General features: G+C 39.8%; 1 protein-coding gene across 2 annotated transcripts; it reads left to right on the top strand.

The window, feature by feature from the left end:
* The first annotated feature begins 2,765 nt into the window (after positions 1 to 2,765).
* On the top strand, positions 2,766 to 18,270 carry ZNF583 (zinc finger protein 583). 2 transcript variants are annotated; one of them, XM_044759261.2, is made up of 5 exons: positions 2,766 to 3,216; positions 5,198 to 5,286; positions 10,356 to 10,482; positions 10,763 to 10,858; positions 15,713 to 18,270. In XM_044759261.2, the coding sequence occupies exons 2-5, from the start codon at positions 5,278 to 5,280 to the stop codon at positions 17,188 to 17,190; spliced, it is 1,710 nt and encodes a 569-aa protein (XP_044615196.1). In that variant the 5' UTR covers positions 2,766 to 3,216; positions 5,198 to 5,277; the 3' UTR covers positions 17,191 to 18,270. The 2 variants fall into 2 exon arrangements, with proteins under 2 accessions (XP_044615196.1, XP_014685492.1); XM_014830006.3 differs by lacking the exons at positions 2,766 to 3,216; positions 5,198 to 5,286 and having other exon boundaries at positions 10,344 to 10,482.
* The last annotated feature ends 276 nt before the right edge of the window (positions 18,271 to 18,546 follow it).

Here is an 18,546-nt window from a genome sequence, read left to right as displayed (position 1 = left end):
ACATCTGTTTGCTATTACTGACTTGAAAATGATGTTTTTTATGCGAATCAAAGTAAATTTTAATTCATTTAGTGACTATATTGCCAAGCTTTGTAGAAGAAGCTTAAGAGATAATGGTTGAAAACGAAAAATCTTACAGCTATCTTCTTCAGGCTAAAGATACCCACTCTCTTCATACATTTGTGAAATGGGTAAAAGGCTGCAAAAATCTGGAAGTTTACTGATATGTCTTAACTTACATAAGGTTTGTCTGTATGGTTTAAAAAAGCAAGAGGGACAATATCAATCATAATTTCAACACTCAGACACAAAACCAAACACACTTTTTGTGGATTGTATTTCTTTTACTTTTTGCACATAGAAAGTTTTCCATTTGACAAACAAGTGGCAAACAATAGGAGATAGTGGAGTATATGGAGAAGCCATTTGGTGTAAAGCTAATTCGGCCTGACCTTGTTTTTCCAAAAGTGCCTGACTTGGCCGTTGAGCATGCATTGCGTATCTACTTTAAACATTTGCTTTGTCCTAAAGACAAGAACAAATGGCCTTAAGATGATGCAGCTTCCCCGACATTGGCATTTCCTTAAGGATAAGTATCTCACCCTAGGCTAGGAATTGATTGCTGTGCCCACCCTGTAGCCACTCAGCTTGAGACAACAGATGGGCCACCTGCTGTGTCCACCTAGATGGCAGACCTACTATCTGCTGTGTCCATCAATCACTGTGCTGACAGGGCAATCTCGTGACTGTTGTAAAAGGGACATTTCAATCATATGTGCTACATGCTCTTTGATGGTATATAACCACTCTGTGCACCCCCACTTCTTTGGAATCCTTCCTTGGGGAAGGAAGGCCCCGGGCTAAGCTAGTCCTCAGCTCTGGCTTTAATAAACTCATCCCAATTTTCATTTAGAGATTCATTATGGATTTTTGTCAACGCATTATTCCAATTGTAATAGCTCTGTTCCTCCTTAAAAAAAAAAAGTCTTTTCACGTGTTGCTTCATCAGCAATAAGTCATATAGTTTTCAAGCAGATACAGGCACTGTTATTTCATCATTCGTCTACTTGTAGTCATATTGTTTACATTCAACATTTTATTACTATAAACAATGTTTCAATATCTTTGTAAATATTTGCACTTTAAAATTTTTCAATATAAAAATTCCCAGGTCATATGCTTTTTGTCATTGGTGACTTTGGTGAGACAATGTACATTGAAGTACAGGGGCCTATAACCCAGTTTCGGAAGGGTTCAGACCTGAATTGGAGTTAAGACTAGTGGTAGGAGTTTATAAAACACTGTCAAAGACAACGTTGAATAGGAACAAGAGGGTATAACTGAAACAACAAAGAACTGGACGAGTGATCTTTATACCCTGCTTTTCTTTATAACATGTGACAAATAAAAATGGCAAGCAATAGCATATTGTAGTATATGAGGAAGCCATTTGGTGTAAACCTAATTTGGCCTGACCTTGTCTTTCCAAAAGGGCCTGACCATGGCCATTGAGCATGCATTGTATATCTGCTTTAGAGATTCCCTATGGCAAGAACAAAGGCCGTTGAGATAAAGGTTGTAGGGGAAGAAGACATTTCCTCTTCCCAAATGTGGGTTTGTCTGGCCGGAGAACGAATTAAATTCACGTGAGACAGAATAGCGAGAGAAGATTAAACAAAGCTTTATGAGGAACCATGGCCTGGGGCCTTTCTTTCCGAAGGAAGAAAGGGCACCGAAGAAGTGGGGTGCACAGAGTGGTTATATACCCCCAAACAGGATATTTCACATATGATTGAAATGTCCTTCCCACAATAGTCACACGATTGCCCTGTCGGCACAGCGCTTGATGGACACAGCAGGTAGTGGGTCTGCTATCTCAGTGGGCGTAGCAGGAAGCAAGTCTATTGTCTCGAGCTGGGTGGTCACAGGTGAGCGCAGCAATCAGTTCCTAGCCTAAGGAAAGATGCTTAATCCTGAAGAAATGCCAATGTTGGGAGGGGGAGGGAAGTCAGTTACAGGAGGTTACCAGACAAGCACAATAAAATGCAGATTTAAGTCCTTGCCTTTGGCATTAAGAGTTTCTAGAGAGAAGGTCATCTCCTTTCTTCTTCCTGGTACAGAGAGGGAGGCACCTTTACAGATAGAGATTTACCCTACAAATGTAAATGTCTCCTAACAAAGGCAAGCAACTTCTACTTTTCAGTTGCTTTCCTGTCTGCAAAGTAACAAGCCACAAATAATCATCATGCCAAAGAGGCATATCTTGGGGTGGCCAATTCCAGTCCCCACAGTGGAAAGATTCTACTGCACCATAGTCCTCAGATTTTAGCTCAGAATAAACTCACCCAAATTTTCATTTATAGATTGGTTATGGATTATTTTCGTCGACACATGTAACAATTCCCAATATATATCAGTATCCTTTTGTTTTTCTATTGAATTTCTCGCGCCTTAGAATGTCACCTCCGTGGATGGGGATTTTTGTGTGTTCACAGTTGCGTCCCCAGCACATACAACAGTGCCTGGCACACAGTAGGCCGTCAATAAAGGGCAAATGAAAGACAGGATAAGGAGGAGAGAGAAGAAACAGAAAAATAAAGAAAGGAAAGAAATCCAGGGCAACCCGAGCCCCAACCCACACCCGGACCCTCTCCCGCGCGCCCCGCCAGCTCGGTTTTCCCAGTGCCAGGTCCGGAGCCCGCCCAGGCCCGCCCAGGCCCGCCCACTGCGCGTGCGCATCCCAGCCCCGTCGCCTCTGCGCTCCTGGAGCGTGCACCGGCTCTGGGCGCCTTCGGGACGCAAGGCAGCTGCGCCTGCGCAGTCTGAGCCGGCTCGCCTAAGCCCGGGCGAGAACGGGTTGGAGGCGATGGGTCCGGCCGCTTGAGAGGGTCGACGCGGTCCTCGTTCTGGGTCGGAGGGTCAGGGGTTAGGGAGCGTGGCAGAGACGACTCGAAAGGGAGGAGGCGGGAAACGCCTGCCGCCCTGGCGTTCTCGGAGAGCCGTCCCAGGATGCCTCGCGCCGCACCGCGCCCGGCCCCGAACTGCATTTCCCAGCGGCCACTGCGGCCGGCCCCGGCGGCCCGCCCGAGCGCCGCGGCGCCTTTGTGAGTCCACCGGAGGGACCGAGATCGAGGCCCCGCCCCGGCCCGCGGGGCGCTGTGCTCCGGGTCTCCGCCGACCGCGCGGAGCGAGGTGCCGACCGGCAGGGAGGAGGCGGTGAGGAGTCCGCGAGCGGGCGCGCGCCTGGGCCTGCCGGGCTGGAGCGGGCGTGTGAGGGGGCCTGTCACAGCGTGTGAGACCGTGCCACCGTGTGTGACAGCGTTTGAGAACGTGTGAGGGAATGTGAGACCATGTCACCGTGTGCGGGGCTGTGTGTGAACAGTGTGACCGTGTGCATGGGACTGTGTGACCGTGTGTGAGACCGTGCCACTATGTGTGTGTGAACAGTTTCCCCGTTTGTGTGGGACACGTGTGAGACTGTGTGACAGTGCTTGAGAATGTGTGTGATAGTGTGAGGCCGTTACCATGTGTGACTGAGAATGTGTGTGACCATCTGTGACAGTGAGTGTGACCGTGTGAAACCGTGGCAGTGTGTGTGGTCATGTGAGACTGCGTGAGATTGTGTGACCTTAGAACCATGTGTGACGCCGTGTATCCCTGAGTGTCATCAAGCCAGTGATTGTGACAGTGTGACCAGGAGTGGTCTTGTGTGACCCATGGTGAGGGGAGGGCGGGCTGCCGTGGGGGACTGTCCATAGGCTGCCAGCGGAGCTGCCGGCGTGAGGGGTTGTGTGGCTTGAGTGGGGGCAGGAGGTTGTGCGCGTGCTTGGGGAGGCCGCGTCGTGGGGGAGACTGAGATGAAGGGGAAAGATGGAGCTTGAGGGGGACAGAGAGGGAGGGAGCGAAGAGGAGGAGCAGGCCAGTGGCTGCCGAACCTGAGCCCTCTCTCGCACAGGTCTTTCTTTCTTTTTTTTTTTTAAGATTTTATTTTTTTCCTTTTTCTCCCCAAAGCCCCCCGGTACATAGTTGTATATTCTTCGTTGTGGGTCCTTCTAGTTGTGGCATGTGGGACGCTGCCTCAGGGTCGTTTGATGAGCAGTGCCATGTCCGGGCCCAGGATTCGAACCAACGAAACTCTGGGCCGCCTCGCACAGGTCTTCTGTCCCTCTGCTAGCAAGGAACTGAAGAGGAAAGAGAAAGGGGGGACCTACTGTGTGCTGTTTATGAAAATAAATGACTGAATGACTGACATTTGTCCAGCTGAAGGATGTCCAGGCACTGTGCTAAATGCTTTATGTGGATCATCTCGTGATCCCCCCAGCAATCGATAGGGAGTAGGTCCCATTTCACTGAGGAGGAAACTGAGGTTTGGAGTGGTTCCTTAACTCCAGGGAGGTTGCAGAGCAAATGAGTGGTGGATGGGGTATCTGAGTGCAGGGCTTCTGATCCCCAGACCTAGTGGTTCTTACCACTAAGTTAGGCTCCTTTACTCTCCAAGCCAGTGAGATTTAGTGGAGAATAACTCATGATTAAGGGGTTTCAATGACTGTTCATGCCTAGTCCTCCCCGTCTCTCTCTAAGGAAATTTCTCAGAAAAGTTAAGATTGGTTTTCAGGTGCAGTTTGTTATAAGCCAGGACCAGAAGCAGGATGTCTTGACTCTTTGGTCCAGTGTCCTCTGGACCACATGACCCCTCTGATGCCTACTCTGTAAAGATGCTTTCTATGAGGCATTCACTTTGTAGCTTTCTCTTGTATTTGTAGAAAGGGTGGGGACATATTTCCTTTCAACATCATCATCTGGTAGAAAGACTAAAGTCAGACCTGGATTCCATCTGGACTCAATTACTTACTCCCATGAAGCCTTGGATAATTTCACTGAAGAGCCTTCATGTGTGAAGTGCAAAATAATCCTTACTTGGTAGTGCCATTCTGAAGGGTAAATACTGTTATTGTTTCTAAGTATAAATGAGGAGGTGACTTATGCACAGAAAGTTTATATTGCATTCTCAAGATCTAAAGCACATGAGGAAAAGAACTGTAAATTTAGATAGGAATGACCAATTCAGTGACACTTCTAATCTACTTCTGTGGTGGTGGGGGAGAAGGGCAAAGAGAAGGAAAGGAGGGTTTCTAGGCTGGTGGGCCTGGAGCTGAGGGTGGATCTGGCATTTTATGGTTTCTTTCTCCCTCTCCAGCTCTGTTTTCTCCAGACACTGCCCTTCTCCGAGGAGCCTGAAGGGGGAGGACAGAAGAGCTGTCATAAATTCTTAAAGCCATGTCCAAGGTAAGGAAGCATTTCTTCTGTCTTCCCTGACATGCCTTTTCAGGTTTTATATGAACATTTTGCTTTTCTTCTGAAATTCCCCAGCCTAACAAAATCCCATTCATTCAGTGACCTGGTCCTCGTGTTCTCAGATCCAGTAAAAGGAGGTCCCCAAAAGCCCCGTGAGCCTCCTTTTCTTTTCCTCAGCCACCATTTTCATCTTCATTCAAGAAAGAGTGTAGCACCCCCTCTGGGTTAGGTGTTCCGTCAGGAGCTCTCAAGAGGCAAAAATAGACCCCTTGGTAGGATATGAAAGCCTTCATTGTAGGGACTTGATTCACTGAGGTCAAGGTGTGTGTTCGGATGTGACCACTAGCTTAGAGCTTTTCCACAGACCTGGGTTTGAGAGGAAGGCAAGACGAGGGCTATTGGGTAGTCTTAGTCACAGTACATGACAGGGTCTCTTGCACAAGGTGATTTTGAGGAGAGGGATGTGCTGGGCTTGAGTATTAAAATGTGGGTCAGCGAGGGCAGGGATTTTCTCAGGCACTCTGTGGGCTTTGAAAAGTAGGATTCCATGGAAGTGATGAGGTCCTGTTTTAGGGACATGTTGAGTTAGTGGTGGGCTACAGCCAGGATGTTCTAGGTCATCCAGTTAAGATTACTGGAATTAATATGGAAAAATAGCTGGAAATTTTTTGAAAAAAGGAGAATAATAGGAGGGAGTACTTAAATCTATATTTAAAAAATGGCTACATACATCTATAATAATGAAAACAGTAACTAGGGTGGAATAGGAACCAGAACAAATGAAAAGATCAGCATATAATGTCCTGAAACAAATGCAAATATAAATAAGAGTGGAAAATATTTATTCATTGAATGAACATATAGTTATTAAAGATTTACTGTATACTAAGTGCTGGCAATACTGTGGCAAATAAAAAGACACACTGTCTTTGTCTTCCTGGAATTTAGTGTCTGCTCATTTCTTTATTATATGATACTGTAGAGATGTTATATTAAATCAGTGGAGAAGTGATGGATTATTTATTCATTTAGAAAAAAATTTCTTCCTTATACTTCAAGGTTAAATACATTCTGTAGGTTAAATATAGAAAATAAAACCATACAAACTGTTAGATGAAAATATAGAGAATGGTTGAAAAGAGGAAGATGAGCCGGAAGCAGAAATCAGCCAGAGCAGCACTGTCCAGTAGAACGTCCTGTGAGGATGAAGCGTTCCGTATCTGCACTGTCCACGACGGGAGGACTAGCCACACGTGGCTATGGAGCACTTGTACGTACTAGTGTGACTAAGACTGAATTTTTAATATTAATTGATTTAAATTTAAATAGCCACATGTGGCTAGTAGCTAGTGTATTGGACAGCACAGATCTAGGCTCATAAAATGATAAAGGTAGGAAGAAAACTATGGGTGATCTTGTCCAAGTCATTCATTTTACAGATGAGGAAAAAGAGGCCAAGGGAGGAAAGTGACATATCCACGTCACTAGTGACTGTGTCAGGTGCAGGAAGTTGTAATTGTATGTTGAGGGTCAGTAGCATAGATGACAGCGAGTGATGGTTTGAAGAAGGTGGTAGAAAATAACAAGCCTCTGTGGAGCAGTGTGTCCAGTGTGATGAAGCACAGCATTTCATTCCTTTGCCCAGAACCTTCATGGGCTGCCCATTTTACCTGGAATGAAATCCAGTGTCCTTACCATGTCCAGTGAGGCCCCAGGTGGTCCGGCTTCTGGCTATGCCAGACCTTATTTTCTACAAGTTTTTACCAAGCTCTTTCCTGTCTCTGAACTTCTGCATTTCTCCTCCCTCTTTGGTAAGTCTCTTCCCTAGATGATGGCGTGTTGCTCTCCCACTTTATTTAGATTGCTGTTCAAACATTACCTCTTCATTTAGGTTTACCTTGATCATCTTATCTAAAACAAACTCCACTGTCACTCTCAATCACCTTACCTGGTTTTTTGTCATAGTAGTTAACACTGCCCGACATTGTATGACCTTATGTTTAATGTCTTTCTCCTCTATTAGAATATTAACTCCACAAGGGGAGGGGCTATATTTTGTTCACCTTTGTATTCCCAACTCTTAGAACAGTATAGGCAGTAGGCATTCAGTAAATATTTACCAAATTAATGTATGAATAAAAAGGGAATGAATTCCTCGTCTGTGACTGTGACCAGGGAGGCAGCGAGCCCTTCTCTCCTGCCACGAATAGGTAACGGAAGGAGAAAGCAGAGGGAATGACGTGTAGAATAGACAGAGCCCATCAGTCCGACTTGTTTCCAGGACCCACCCAGACCTCCTGAATCACAGTCTCTGGTGGTGGGGCCCAGAAACCACATTTCTGTTGAGTCCCAGGATGATTTTAGTGCACACCTTTTGAGAACCTCTGCCTCTAAAGGTTATATTTAAAGTATGCCTCTTGTAAACAGCATGTAGTTGGTTGGTTGGCTTTTCCCCCCGTGCTCTTAGCTGGGCACTCAGCCCTGTGTACCTTCCATAGGTCCCTGAGTTTCCCCACAAAACGTTGGTTGGTTTTTTAAATCTAGTGTGATAATCTTGGTCTTTCAATTAGTGTTTAGTACACTTTCACTTGATAGAATTACTGATACATCTGTGTTTGTCTACCCCATATTGCAGTTCCTTTTCTACTTACCCCGTCTGTTCTTTGTTCCTTTATTTCTCCTTTTTGCCTTCTTTTGGATAAATTAGATATTTTTTCCTTATTATCTAGTTAATTATACATTATTTTTATTATTCTTTTAGTGGCCACTCTAGGATAACATGTATCCATTACTCATTATGTAATAATCTTTCTTCTTTCTATAATCAGTACTCTTACCACTTCCTGAACAAGACTCCTATAGTGGTTTAACTCCAAGATATTATTAGCAGATATTTAGTTTACAGTTAGTTTTTTGAGGCACTTAATTTCTTCTTGTATGTCTATGCTTCCATTTTCCTTGTACCTGAAAAACCCCTCTCAGTATTTCTTTGAGTACAGGTCAACACTTTACTCCCAACCTGAATTATTTTTTCATTAGCTCCTATTCTTACTGGGTCAAAATAGTGTAGTTTAAAGTTTTTTCTGAGGTTAAGTAAGTTTGGGAAATCCTCGTCTCAATGGAGAGACAAAATTTCCAGGAATTTATTTTAAGAAGATAATTAGAGACTTTTGCAGCATCATAGTGAAAATTAAGATTCATCTAACTGAAAATAAGCAAGGGGTTAGTAAATAAGCCATGGCATATTTATACCAGGTAATATTATCCGTTCAATATAAGTGATGTTAAATAAATGAATAGGTGTAGACAATCATAGACATGTCTGTGTAAGGAAACATCTGAACAAATATACACTAACTGTAAATTTTGATTGCTTCTAGGACGAAGGTTGACATGGTAAGTAGGTATGGGGCATGGAGGACTTCCAATTCTTGAACTTAAAAAGGCGAAAAATCCACTGAGGGTAGAAATACTGGACATTATTTTCTAAGTTTCTTTAAAGATGACAAAATTATATGAAACTCCTGTTTTATCAAATCAAAATAAATATAAAAATATTTGAAGGGGGGCCGGCCTGGTGATGTAGTGGCTAAGTTCATGCGCTCTTCTTTGGCGGCCTGGGGTTCGTGGGTTCGGATCCCAGGCACTGACCTACACACCGCTTGTCAAGCCATGCTGAGGCAGCCTCCCACATGCAAGGTAGAGGAAGATTGGCACAGATGTTAGCTGAGGGACAATGTTCCTCACACACATACACACAAAGAAGAGGAGTGACGTTCATATTTGACAAGCACCAAGGCAAGGGCACACACCAGAACTTACCCCAGCTTGGATCGTGGAGGCTGCTGCCATGCTGGGCATTCCCCTCAGCTGCTGGATTTGGGGGAGATCTGGGATGGTCACTAGCAGGGCTCAGTGCAGTAGCTGCTTACCAAACTGTGGTGGTATTTCAATACTTAACAAGTGAGTTCAACTGTTCAGGTTTGTACCATTGAGTGCATCTGTATATCAGCCAGCTCAAGCATAGGCTTTGCTCTGTGACATGCCATACCTAAGAAGCATATACCAAGCCATACAGCAAGCCGTGGTAAGTCTGGAGCAGATTTACCTCGTTAGTAAGAATACCTATTTTGAATTTTTAGGGAGCAGACTAGGTCTTATTCCATGTTATAAATATCTTTAATTCAACATAGTCATATTTGCGAGCTGTACTGTAACATTAAAAAAACCCTTGCTCATGAAACATGCACAAGTCGGTATGTTCCTCTAGTGAGAGCTGTAGGTATTTTTTGATGCATTTCATTATCACATTTGAAATGTTTACTATTTAATAGTGCCTGAAATTTACTATTGTTTTGTCTCTTAGGTAGCATGATAAGTTACCAGCTGTCTTTGAAACAGTGGGGTTATCAAGGGCTGTTAGATAATCTTTTCTTGACACCAATTGTTCTCTGTTATGACATACATTTGAAGAAGTTATATTTTTGCAAAATCACTGTAAAACTTGTTTACTATTTTTATTAGTTAATTTCAGAAAAATATTATAAGCATCAAATGTATTTTCATATATATATACCCTAATGATATAGCTGAAACACTGACCATTCCATTGTAGAGTTTGGAAAAATGCTTGTTTAGACCACTTATATCTTGTGAGACTTAACTCACTCATGTTCCTGCCTCCTCCTTTCTTCACTGCCCCAGTCCATTGGGATTTTCCGTATTGAGAAATGCTCTAGCATTTAGTATGAATAATATTAATATTTTGCACTTGATTGTTTACAGTCTTCTGTTATTGCCCATTCTCTGTGTTATCTTTTCTTCGTCAGTAGAGACTATTTCTGAAATTGTACACTTTCCGTGACAGAATATCAAAACTAAGCACAGAAAAGTCATTGAGCAATTACTTGACATGTATTGCTCAGAACCTAAGGTACTGCCAGAAAATTTCACTATATGAAATATTTCTCTCTAAAAGTATAGACAATTTAACTCTTTAAGCTATGCCCATATGAGGGTAAGAACACTAGTTGAGTAAGAATACGTTTATGTCATTTCAGGATTTGGTGACATTTGGGGATGTGGCTGTCGATTTCTCTCAAGAGGAGTGGCAATGGCTGAACTCTGCTCAGAGGAATTTGTACAGGAAAGTGATGTTGGAGAACTATAGAAGCCTGGTGTCACTGGGTAAGGCAGTCTCCCCATAATGCAGAATCGACATGCAGGGCTGCTCTCCAGCGTAATGTTTGGGAAGCCTCTGATGTACTTCGTTAAATTTCTCTTTGTGCTCCCCAAAATAGGTTGAGAATTGGCAGCCTCATTAGACTATTTCTGCAGCTTCATCCTCCCCATTCTTAGAATACTTCATCTCTTCCTCAACTCCCCTCTATAATATGCCTTCCTGATGACCAGGAACTTGATATGATTTATGGGCTTGGCTAATTACCCTTTTATTTTTTGCAAGCAGGAGTTTCAGTTTCTAAGCCAGATGTGATCTCATTATTGGAGCAAGGAAAAGAGCCCTGGATGGTGAAGAAGGAGGGGACAAGAGGCACATGCCCTGGTGAGTGAGAGAGAACTAGGGAGGTAGAGGCCATGGCAAGGAAAAGCTTAGCTATTCTGAAAGGTTCCAGCTCATAATTAATGTTTCCCGGGTAGCTTTTCTTAAAGGCTCAAGGCCTGGGAAGAAACATTGAGGCGTCTTTAGCATGAGCTCACCAGCCTAATCTCCTTGTATATATTCTCTCACGTTACTGTCTTCTCTGATAACCTTTTCCTATTCTCTGGATCCAAATGTCATAGTATCTCCTTGTCCTTGATTTTTAGTTTTGCACAAGTTGCTCCATCACATTTTTAAAAATCCAGACACAGCAATGCCTGTTTTTTTTCCCTTTTCAGTCACTCATTCCTTTTAGATTAAAGGTTGATTATTTATTCACTTATTCTTTTACCAAGATTCATTGAGTTGCTACTTTGAGAAAGTCATTCTGTTAAATTCTTGGGATTATTCAGGGGTTTAAAAACCATCAAAGGGAAAAAGAAAGCATTTCCAGTTGTATTTTGAAGTCTGGGTAACTGGAAGGTGATACCGTTTAATAGAAACAAGTCAGAAGAAAGAATAGGTTGATAGGGGGAAAGATGGTGAATTTGGCTTGGGACATAAGAAACTTATTTTTGTGAGATGAGGAGATTTCCAAGTGAAGAAATGCAACATGCCATTGGAGGGAGACAGAGGCTCAGAAAAAAAGTCTGATTTAGAGGTGATAGTGTGAATGGATGAGATCACTAGTGTTAAGAGTTTGAGATATAAACCCTGTATTGGGGCCTTTGTGGGGAAGTGTATCTTAGACAACTTTCTCAATGTCCTCTCTGGTAAATGCACTCTCGACAGTTTCAGTCTTGCATTAAATTTTGTAAATTTTTATTTTTCTAGATAATTTTCCTTTGCATTTAGCTTATCAGATTTATTTCCATGATTCTGAGCAAAATAATCTTATAATTATTTTTACTTCTTTTATAGCTATAGTAGTTTCCAATTTTAATTTCTTATTTTGTATAGCTATTTTTTAAAAAAATTACTCAGTTGCTACTCATTAATCAATTTTCTTTTTGAAATCTAGCTTATGGATTTATCTGTTAGTGTTACCATTCTTCTTTTATTCAGTTCTCTATTTTCTGCTTTTCTCTTTACTAAGAGAGATTCTTTCCTTCTAATTTTCTTAGGTTTATTTTGTTCTCCATTTTGCTGAAATGAAAGCTTAATCTATTCATTTCATTCTCTTATTCACTAAAGAAATTAAGGGCTATGAATTTTCCTCTGAATATAGCTTCAGCTGTCTTCCATAGATCCTGATATTAGTGTTTTTGTTATTGCTGTCTTCTAGATAACCTACTTTTTAAAAATTTCCCTTTTAAACAGGAGTTGTTTAAAAGAAAGTTTTCTGGTTTTATTGATTTTGATCAAATTGTTTTATCATATTTGATCATACAATAATTAGTACTAATTCTACTTTCTAACAATTTGAAGATTTTGTATAGCCTAATATATAGTTTGGTATAGGTTCTAAGGTGTAGTCTCTATTTTGAGTGTAAAGAGCTTGTTATATATACTGAGTTTTACCTTTTTATTATGTTATCAAAGTCTGTCTTTAGTTACCTTTCTTGTTTCCGTCTATATTTTTTTCTTAATAACTTTATTAAGGAATTATTTACACATATAGTACATTGCATCCATATGAATTATCCAATGTGATGAGTTCTGACAGTTGTATACACCTGTGAAACCATCTCCACTCCTGGCTCCAAATATTTAATCTAATCTTTGTCATTTTAGATTAGTTTGCATCTAAACGAAATGGAATCATATAGTATATATTCTGTTATGTCTGGCTTATTTTGTTCACCATAATGATTTTGAAAATCATCCATATTGTTGCCCATGTATGAATAGTTTATTCCTTTTATTGCTGAGTAGTGTAGTGTGTAGATATTCCACATTTTTTTTTTTCCATTCTCCTACTGGTGACATTTGGGTTGTTTCCAGTTTTTGGCTATTATAAATAAAGCTGCTATGATGCTCTCAGGTACAGGACTTTGTGTGGACATATGTTTTCATTTCTCTCAGGTAAATATCTAAAAGTAGAAAAACTAAGTCATGTGGTAGGACTATTTTTAACTTGTTAAGAAACTGCCAAATAGTTTTCCAAAGTGACTGTATCATTGCATCACCACCAGTAATATATGAGAGTTCTAGTTGCTCTACATCCTCATCATATCTGGGTATTGTCACTATTTTTAATTTTATTCATTCTAATGGTTGTGTTGTGGTATTTCATTGTGGTTTTAATATGCATTTCTCTGATGACTAATAATATTGAGCATCTTTTCATGTGCTTATTGGCCATTCATATATCTTTTGTTAAGTGTTTGTTCAAATCTTTTGCCCATGTTTTATTGGGTTATTTTTCTTATTATTGAATTGTCAGAGTTCTTTTTATAGTCTTAATACAAGTCCTTTGTCATTTGTATGTATTGGGATATATGTATGCCAGTTGTGGCGTGTTCCTACTGCTGTTTTTTGAACATCCAAAGTTTTCAACTTTTGTAAAGTTCTAATTTATTAATTTGTCTTGGTTGGAGCTTTTTGTATCATATCTAAGAAATTCTTGCTATCCCCAGGTCACAAAGATTTTCTTCTAGATTTTCTCCTATGAATTTTATAATTTCAGCTTTTACATTTTGATACATGATCCACTGAGCTAATTTTTGTATCTTGTGTGAGGTAGAGGTTGAGGACTTTTTTTTTCCCATTTGGATATACAGTTGCTCCAGTGCCCTTTGTTGAAAATCAGTTGACCATATTATGCCTGGGTCTAGTTCTGAACTCTATTCTGTTGATCTATATGTCTGTCCTTTCACCAATACCCTACTGTCTTGATTACTGTACGTTTATAATAAGTTTTGATATCAGATATTCCAATTTGTAAAATCACTTTGACTGTCTTAGGTCATTTGTGTTTCCATATAAATTTTAGAATAAAGTTGGGAATTTCTACGCAAAAAGCCTGCTGAGATTTTGATTGAGATTATGTTGAATCTATACATGAGTTTTGGCAGAACCGACATCCTAACATCATTGAATTTTCCAGTTCATAAATATAGCTTATTTAGCCATTTATTACAGTCTTCTTTAATTTCTCTTAGCAATGTTCTGTAGTATTGTGTAGTGGTCTTATATATCTAACAAATTTTTTTCTTTTTTTTTTTTTGCTGTGGAACATTGGCCCTGAGCCAACATCTGTTGCCAATCTTCCTCTTTTAGCTTGAGGAACATTCCCCCTGAGCTAACATCTGTCTCAGTACTCCTCTATTTTGCATGTAGGTCGCCACCACAGCATGGCCACTGAAAAGTGGTGTAGGTCTGACCTGGGAACCAAACCTGGGCTGCTGAAGTGGAGCGCACTGAATTTAACCACTTGGCCACAGGGCAGGCACCTTCCCCGTGTCTTTTATGGGTTTTTTTTGATGCTATTATAAATAGAATTCTTAAACGTTCCATTTTCCAATTGTTTGCTGCTAGGATGCGAACATGTAAATTAATTTTTATATTAGCTTTATATCTTATGACCTTGCTAGATTTATTTAGTAGTCATTCTAGTAGTTTTTTTGTGGGTTCCTTAAGATTTTTTGCATAGACAATCATGTTATCTGCAAATATAGTTTTATTTCTTCCTTTTTGATCCTTATGCCTTCTTTTTCTTGATTTATTGCAATAGCTAGGATCTCCTGTACAATGTTGAAGAAAATTGGTAAGAGCAGATATATTTGCATTTTTCTGAGTCTTAAGGGAAAATGTGTTCAGTCTTTCACCATTATGATGTTACAGGTTTTTCTTAGATGTCCTTTATCAGTTTGAGGAAGTTCCTTTCTATTCCTGGTTTGCTGAGAGTTTTTATAATAAACAGATGTTGAATTCAGTCAAATACTGTTTCGACTTCTATTGAAATGATCATATGATTTTCCATCTTTAATCTGTTAATGTGGTCAATTATACTGATTGATTTTCACATATTAAACAAATCTTGCATTCCTGGGATAAACTCTACTTGGTCATGATTATGCTTTCATGTTTCCTGGATTTGATTTGCTATAATTTTATTAAAGATTTTACATTTATGTTCATGTGCCACATTGGCTTTGTAAAGCATGATAGGAATTTTAGTTTTATTATAAATGTGGTGAGAAACCATTGGAAAGTCTTGAGCAAAACAGGTGATTTGATTTGGGAATGTAAAGGGGAAGGAAAATTAAGTCCAGTGTGGGTTAATAAAATCAAGCAATTTGATACAAAATTACTTCTGTACAAAGGCACCATAGCTTTGTGATCAGTTGAAAATTTACATTTGGTTGGAATGTATCACCAAGAAAATTATATCCAGGAAGACATTTTTCAGGCTGCAGAAGTTTAACCATAGACTTTCATGTACAACCTAAGGCAACTAATAGTACCTGGTGTGTCTTTGGGTCTGGTGATCTTATGGAGGTTTTTTAGCCACGATGACATTATGAAATTGGTTTTTTAAAGATGATGAACTTAGCTTGAATGCAGGATAATCTGAGGCAGGACAGGAAGGGTGTTTGGAGACTGTTATATTATTATAGATAGAAAATGATGATTGTGATTTTAGATGACTTTTAAAAATTTTTCTGATATTCACCTTACTAGTTAAGTATGATTAATTTATTTCCTTAATCAACTTTCTTTAATTCTCATTCTTAATATATCTCATACTTTTTAGATTTTATTTAACAGCAGTTAACTCCTCCAACTTCTTATATATTTTATTCACGAATTTTTGTTTTAGAAGTTCTCTAATGCATAAGTACAAAAGACATTTGTTTTCTTGATATCTTTTAGATTGGGAGTATGCACTTAAAAACAATGAATTTTCATCAGAGCAAGTTATTTATGAAGAATCATCCAGAGTAGCAACAATGGGAAGAAGCCATCTTAGTTATAGCCTTGACTGCACCAGTTGGAGAGAAGACTGTAAAAGTGAGGACTGGTTTAAGAAACAGTCGGGAAGTCAGAAGGTACATTCTAGCCAACTGGTGATCACTCATAAAAGTATGCCCTCTAAAAATCCAAGTACTGAATACACTAAGTCCTGGCAAACTTTCCATCAGGATGCAATATTTGCTATAAAACAGAGTTTTCCCACCAAAGAAAGAGTACGTAAGCATGAGCCACAAAAGAGAAGTTACCAAAAAAAACCTGTTCAAATGAAACATAAGAAAGTCTATGTAGAAAAGAAACTTTTGAAATGTAATGAATGTGAGAAAGTTTTCAACCAGAGCTCATCTCTTACTCTTCATCAGAGAATTCACACTGGAGAGAAACCCTACGCATGTGTTGAATGTGGGAAAACCTTCAGCCAGAGTGCGAACCTAGCTCAACATAAGAGAATACATACTGGAGAGAAACCTTATGAATGTAAAGAATGTAGGAAAGCCTTCAGCCAGAATGCACACCTTGCTCAACATCAGAGAGTTCATACTGGAGAGAAACCTTATCAGTGTAAAGAATGTAAAAAAGCCTTCAGCCAGATTGCACACTTGACTCAACATCAGAGAGTTCATACTGGAGAGAGACCTTTCGAATGTATTGAATGTGGAAAGGCCTTTAGTAATGGTTCATTTCTTGCCCAACATCAGAGAATTCATACAGGAGAGAAACCTTATGTATGTAACGTGTGTGCAAAAGCCTTTAGCCATCGTGGATACCTAATTGTACATCAGAGAATTCATACTGGAGAGAGACCCTATGAATGTAAAGAATGCAGGAAAGCCTTCAGCCAGTATGCACACCTTGCTCAACATCAGAGAGTTCATACTGGAGAAAAACCTTATGAATGTAAAGTATGTAGGAAAGCCTTCAGCCAGATTGCATACCTTGATCAACATCAGAGGGTTCATACTGGAGAGAAACCCTATGAATGTACTGAATGTGGGAAAGCCTTTAGCAATAGTTCATCACTTGCACAACATCAGAGAAGTCATACTGGAGAAAAACCTTATATGTGTAAGGAATGTAGGAAAACATTCAGCCAGAATGCAGGCCTTGCTCAACATCAGCGAATTCATACTGGAGAGAAACCTTATGCATGCAATGTTTGTGGGAAAGCCTTTAGCTATAGTGGATCTCTTACTCTACATCAAAGAATTCATACTGGAGAGAGACCCTATGAATGTAAGGATTGCAGGAAATCTTTCAGGCAGCGTGCACACCTTGCTCATCATGAGAGAATTCATACTATGGAGTCATTCTTGACTCTTTCCTCTCCCTCACCCTCCATGTCCAGTCAGTTGCCAAGACCTCTAGGTTTTATCTCCTAAATATGCCTTGAATCTGACTCCTTTAATCCATTTCCATCATCTTTGTCCAATACACAGTAATCGATTTGACATGGACTATGGAAATAGCTTTCTAACTGTTCTCCCTGTATTTATCATTTCCTTTGTCAATTGTCCACATTGCTTGTATTTAAAAGCAGTTTGTGTATATCACTTCTCCCTCATTAAAACCCCTCACTGGCATCCCACAGTTGTTAGGTTAAAGCACACATTCCTCAAAATAGCCTAGAAGTTTCTCCAAACCCCCAATACTTTGTTCCAGTCTACCTTCCAAAGCCCTATCTCATGTCAGTATCCATCTCATTCTTTAGATACTTATCCAGAATTAAGAACTCATATTCCAGCATCAAATACATCTGGATTCCAATCCTTATTCTTCCATTTCCTAGCCCTCTAATTTTGGAGAACATTTTGTCCGTTGTAAGCTTTAGTCTTATTTATATTATGGGAATAATAATGGTACTACCTCAAAAGTTAATGGGAGGATTAAATGAGATAATGCATGTAAATTGCTCAGAGTGCCTAGCATAAAGTAATCACTCAATAAACATTAATGTAAGATGAAAAGATACTGTGGTATACAAAGAAGACCTGATCATCTCAGCAATGATCAGCTGAGAAATAACAAGCAGCAGCTCAAGACTCAAGAGATTGTAAATAATTTTGATTAAGAACAGTAGTCACTGTTCTAAAGATGGGTGACAAGGGTATCTAATACAGTAGGATGATACAGAGTAAGATGGTAGCTTCTATTTCAGCATGAATATATAGGATATGACTTTGTTGGTAAGAAAAACTAACTTCATTACATATTCAACAGTTCTAAGTAGCCAGATTTTAAAAATCACTTGTAATAAGATAAGTAGAATTTATTGAGGTGTAATCATTTACATTGAAACAAATGTGAAATGGATATTAAAAAAGACAGAAAACTTAAAATGATCGACAACCAAAGAAGAATAGAAAATAAAGTGTAAGTTTGAACTCCCCTCTCCAAATTCCAGGTGGATGAGTGTATTAAACCTATGTCTATTTAAATAAAATATTTATAGAATAACCATATTCTATTTAAAACAGAAAATGTTGTTAAGCTTCTAAGCTGTAATTCCAAAACTAGAGAGGAAAAGAAATTACAGGTCAGTACTCAAACTGGCTGCCCACAAACATGTTTGGTTTGGTATACATCAAATTTAAAATGAACGTGAATCCCTTTAGGTGAGCATCTGTTTTCCAGTTCTCCACAGTTCAAACCACTCCCTGTTCCCTGACATCTAACATGTTTTACATTTTGTATTGTTTCCTGACTCCTGAAGGCTTTGAGAATGTAATCAGTGCAGT

Source organism: Equus asinus, chromosome 26, assembly GCF_041296235.1.
Source record: "Equus asinus isolate D_3611 breed Donkey chromosome 26, EquAss-T2T_v2, whole genome shotgun sequence".
NCBI lineage: Eukaryota > Metazoa > Chordata > Mammalia > Perissodactyla > Equidae > Equus > Equus asinus.
Note: the sequence above shows the minus strand (reverse complement) of the source record. Positions and strands in the feature narration are given on the sequence as shown.